Source organism: Monoraphidium neglectum (assembly GCF_000611645.1).
Source record: "Monoraphidium neglectum strain SAG 48.87 unplaced genomic scaffold scaffold04226, whole genome shotgun sequence".
In the NCBI taxonomy this organism is placed as follows: domain Eukaryota; kingdom Viridiplantae; phylum Chlorophyta; class Chlorophyceae; order Sphaeropleales; family Selenastraceae; genus Monoraphidium; species Monoraphidium neglectum.
In genome coordinates this window covers 1-4,839 of record NW_014009403.1, presented here as the reverse complement: position 1 = coordinate 4,839, position 4,839 = coordinate 1, and the positions used below count along the sequence as shown (strand labels likewise).

At 66.5% G+C, this 4,839-nt stretch overlaps 2 protein-coding genes across 2 annotated transcripts; one reads left to right on the top strand and one right to left on the bottom strand.

Annotated features, from left to right (window-relative positions):
* Nucleotides 1-1,001: 1,001 nt before the first annotated feature.
* MNEG_14054 (hypothetical protein) lies at nt 1,002-2,901 on the bottom strand (the record flags this gene model as incomplete). Its single annotated transcript, XM_014037475.1, has 5 exons — nt 1,002-1,145; nt 1,595-1,714; nt 2,022-2,163; nt 2,483-2,594; nt 2,829-2,901. The coding sequence occupies 5 exons, from the start codon at nt 2,899-2,901 to the stop codon at nt 1,002-1,004; spliced, it is 591 nt and encodes a 196-aa protein (XP_013892929.1).
* Nucleotides 2,902-3,747: 846 nt separating this feature from the next.
* MNEG_14053 (phosphoribosylglycinamideformyltransferase) lies at nt 3,748-4,330 on the top strand (the record flags this gene model as incomplete). Its single annotated transcript, XM_014037474.1, has 2 exons — nt 3,748-3,777; nt 4,097-4,330. The coding sequence occupies 2 exons, from the start codon at nt 3,748-3,750 to the stop codon at nt 4,328-4,330; spliced, it is 264 nt and encodes an 87-aa protein (XP_013892928.1).
* Nucleotides 4,331-4,839: the final 509 nt, after the last annotated feature.

The window sequence follows — 4,839 nt, the reverse complement described above, 5'->3', positions numbered from 1 at the left end:
GAGGGACGCTGGCTGCATGGATGACGATGCGGGGTGGCGGGGAGAGCGGGCGCGATGGGGGGATCTGGGGCGTGTGCAGGGGTGCGATCAGCAGGGCGATGATTTGAAGGTAGCGGTACGGCAGGACGCATGGCGTGGCGGGATGCGCGCGCGACTGCAAAAGCGGCCGGGAAGATCTACCTCGGCGGGGGCGTCGACGTCACCGTTGCCAAACACGCGGTATATGCGGCGCGGCCCCTGGGACACGCCGCGCTGCAGTTTGATGCCTTGGATGCTGTGTTGCAGCGGCATCCGCGAGCCGCGCGGCCCGGCAAGCAGCGTCAGCACGGCGCGGCGGTCGCCGTGCGACAGGAGCGGGTGGCTCTGTACAAAGGCGAGGTCGGCTGGTGTGGCCATCGCCTTTGTCACAAAGATAGCTGCCGAAATATATGAGGGACGCGAGGGCCGCCCCTGCCGCGGATGCGTCGCTCAACGGATCGGAAATTGAGATCGGGCCCAGGAGCACGCGGCGGAAGCCCCGTCCGCAGCAATGGGTCTTAAGGTGGGCTACTAATCCATCTGCACAAAAAGATGCCGCTCAGGTCGATGGTGGCTCGGCCCGCGGTGATGCCGGGCGATTGGAGCTTCGATTTTGGGGGGCCTGGGCGGCCGAAGCGCGCATGCAGTTGGCGCTTTGTACGGGAATCAAACGCCATTGGCCTGCCAAGGCCATTGGCGGCAAATGTGAATCAGGTGCCCGCTGTGCTGCTCCTGAGGGCTGCTGTCGCTGGCCCGGCGCCACACCCCGAGGTGCCCAGAGGTGCCACCATCACATGCAAGAAACGCTGGCGCGCCCCACGCACTCCCCAAGCGGCGCAGGCTCGAGATGAACCCCGAAATTTACTCCGAGCGGCGCCGCCACCCGGGCGGACCCCACAACCGCCACACGCTGCCCCAACCGACTGGCCCGCGGGCGTCCCGCCGACCATGACGGTGCCCCGCCGGCCGCGGCCCCCGCCTGCTCACGACGCCTTACGCAGCTGCGACCTTTTCCAGGCCGCAATCTCCTTGTCTACGCGCCGCTCGAGCTCGGCGCGCAGCTTTGGGCGGTACCCGAGCGGGAACAGCAGCTCAAACCACACAAACAGCGGCGCCAGCAGGAACGCCTGCCAGAACGCGAGGAAAGGGGCACAGGGGATGAGCGGGCAGGGCGCTGCGCCGGGCTGCAGGGGGTCTCGGCGGGGCGGCTGCGCGGCAGCTGCTGCCGAATCTGTGGGCGCGCTCGGTGGCGCACGGGGCGGGTGGGGTTGCGGGCAGGCGGTGCCGGCCGACCCCTGCGGAGCGGCTCGTTGGGCCAGGCCCGTGCCATCTGCCGCCCCGACTGGCAACCACCCAACGAGGCGCAGGCGGCCGCCCTGCCCCCGAACATCCTCAAGAGCATGCGCAGCGCGGATGCGGCGGCAAACGTGCCGACCACGTAGGGGCCCCCATAGCACATAGCACACCAATCAGCCAAACAGCAACAGCATGATCCAGATTCAGATCCGGACCCAGATTGCTGGAACCCGCCGCCGTCCCCCGCACCCCCTCTCGTCCCCACCCCACCCCACCCCACCTGCACCAAGCTGTCCATTAGCGCGGGCTTCCTGCCCTCACATATCGCGTGGCCCGGGTGGATCTGGGCCCACCAGCTCAGCACCTGCACCCCCAGCGCCCACCAAGCGGCGTTGGCCACCTGCTCGCAGGCCGCCGCCGATGAGTTGCAAGGTCACGACCGCCGCTGCTTCGCGGCCGCGCCGCCGAAAGGCAACGCCCCGCGGGTTCGGGGCCTCGCTGGCAGGCAGCGCGGTGGGCCCCACGCGCGCACCGTAGCGCAAAGTCGTCGCGGGGCCGGGGCGTGCGGGGGGAGAGAAAGGGAGACTACACAGGCTGCGACACCCGCGCACATCAAGGAATGAGGGTCTGGCTTGCGGGCGCCGAGGCCGATGCGCCCCCCGCCCCCCCGCCCCTCCCATGGGTGCGGGCGGAGTGTTGGAGCTCACCGTGCTTTGGAAGGCGGTGGCCGTGACTGCCAGGGGCAGGCCGACCGCGGCCGCCCAGCTGAGGCCGGCAAGGGGGTCGAGGGCGAGGTAGAACAGGGAGTAGCCGGAGAAGACGAGGAAGGGCAGGTTGATGGCGACGCCGCTGCGCGGCATGGGCACCAGGTATTCACGCATGAGCGCACCAGCGAGAGTGAGCGTGCATGTGACAATGACCAAGTGTACACGCGCGCATGTGTGTGTGTGTGGGCCGGTGTGTGCGTGTGTGCGTGTGTGTTACAGGGCAGCAGGTGGCTGGATCGGCGTGGCAGCAGGGATGCTGCGCGTGTGCATGGTCAGACCGGCGGCGGGTGGTTGGGGTTGTATCTCTGGCAGGACACACAGCACGTCCCAAAGCATGGGGAGGTGTGCGCGGCCAAGGGACGAGCAACGGCAGCCGCCAGAACGGTGAGGGGGCCGCGCACCTGGCCAGCCACGGCGGCAGGCGCGCAAGCGCGGCGGCGAGCGCGGGCGCCTGCGGCAGCGGCGCGAGCGGCCCAGCGGCCGCGAGCCACACGAGGAGAGACCAGATGATGCCTGGCACACACACAAAGTGAATGGCTGCGGCGCGCGGCAGGGTCGTTGACACAGGGAGAGGAGTGGGGTGACGGTGGGAGGGCATGTGGCAGGCTCAGGCGCCGGCGCGCTGACCTGACGCGGCGGGGGAGGCGCAAGAGCGAAGATGCCCAGGCCGGATCTCACAGCGCTGAGGGGCTGCCTCCCTGCCACGATGCAGCGGGCCCGCTACGCCCAAGAGAGAGGAAGGCCGACCTTTGTTTATCGGGTTGGAGTGGTAGGCGCCATAGAACACCAGCTGGTCTTCCAGGTTCAGGTTGAGGCCCATGGCTGCAGTGCGCCTTGCAAGGCTGGCGTTCTGGCGGCGGCGCTCCGACGCGGGTGGCGCTGCGGCCGTCCGCAAGGTGGCACACGCACGGCTTTGTTAAATGCTGGCCCTGCTGACAAAGGAGCTGACGGCGCCGAGGCGGTGGACGGCACCGCTTTGAAACGGGCGCAACCAGAACCTGCGGCGACGCAGCGACCGACAAGTGGGGCACCGCGGCCAGGCTGCACGGCTCGCGTGACCGTTAGCTGCGCTTTAGAAATTATATGTTGACACCGTTTTCCAGACAGTCGTCCGCTTGCAACTTGGGCGCCTGGATCCGACGTGAGACTGGCAGACTGTTCCGAGTGACGTGGATGTCTGTGCAGCAAACCTGACGTATCAATGCCAGATAGCAGTCAACGCAATCGAGCGGTACTGGTATTGGAAGCGTGGCCCTGCTCATTGTCTTTACCGTACAGTAGTCTGATCTTGACAAACTCCAGATCCGCTGGCACCTTGGCAAAGCTGTAGAGCGTCTTTATAATGTTGAGAGGGCGGCACTCAGCATTCCGTGAATGCGAGCATCAAGGATGGGCCCCAGGCACCGCCCCGATTGTTGCGCACCCAATCGCTGTGCCTGCGGCGGCTCGTCAGCCAGCAGCAGCAGCAGGCGACTTGCGGCGGCCGCGGCGGGGTCAACTCCCCTCCCTGCAGCAGCACCCGCGCCAGCCGCGCCTTTCAGTCGTGGTTGCGGGCACCGGACCCGCGCCGCCGCAGCTGGCCGCGGGCCCGGACGCCCCTAAAGCGAAGCTCGCAGTGTTTGTCTCTGGCGGCGGCTCCAATTTCAGAGCCATTCACGCGGCCTGCATGGACGGCCGCATCAACGCTGAAGTGGTGGTGAGGGACAGCATGGTCATCTGCGGCTTGGTGACATGGCAGGGGACTTGAATGCTTGCTCACCTTTGCCCAGGCTGCCGCAGTCGGTGTTGTGGCAAGCGACCACACACACATGCGCACGCACACACGCGCACAACACACGCACGCGCGCGCACACACACACACACCACACACACACACACACACATGCACGCGCGCACACACAGAGACTCTCTCTGTCTCTTCCACTCTCACACACACACACACCCATGACGACACGCGGGCAAGTGAGCACATGCACATGATCCTATTCAACCCTCCCTCACTCACATGTGCGCAGGCGGTCGTGAGCGACGTGCCCACGTGCGGCGGCGTACAGTACGCGCAATCGCACGGCATCCCCACCCTCACCTACCCCATACCCAAAAAGGGCGGCTTCCCGGGCCTCACCACCGAGCAGCTGGTTGAGGCGCTGACTCAGCAGCTGGGCGCCGAGTACGTGCTGCTGGCGGGCTTCCTTAAAGTGCGGGTTGTAGGCGGGGGCTCAAAGCTGCAGATGAGGAGGCCGTTATGATGGCGGAAGGCTGCTGTTTTGCATTGGCAGCATTGCCAGGCGCGGGCGCGCTCCTTCAGAGCAAGTCGCGCATGCGTGTTGGGTGCACCAATCCATGCATGTCCACGCGGATGGTGGCAGGCCCGCCCCACTCCCAATCGCCAACAGCCATCCCACTGCTGGCCGCGCCTCAACCACCCTCTTTTTGCCCCCCCCTTCCGCCCTCTCCTCCGCAACTGCAGCTTATCCCGTCCGACTTTGTGCGCTGCTACACGCGCCGCATGCTCAACATACACCCGGGGCTGCTGCCGTCGTTTGGCGGCAAGGGGTACTACGGGGAGCGCGTCCATGCCGCAGTCATAGCCTCTGGTGCCAGGTGGGCGCGGGGCGGGCGGGCCGCAGACTGCTGAGCCAATTTTTTAGGGATCGTGTCCGCCTGGCATGCATGTGCTAGCTCCCCAAACACGCACACACACACACACACACACACACACACACACACACACACACACACACACACACACACACAC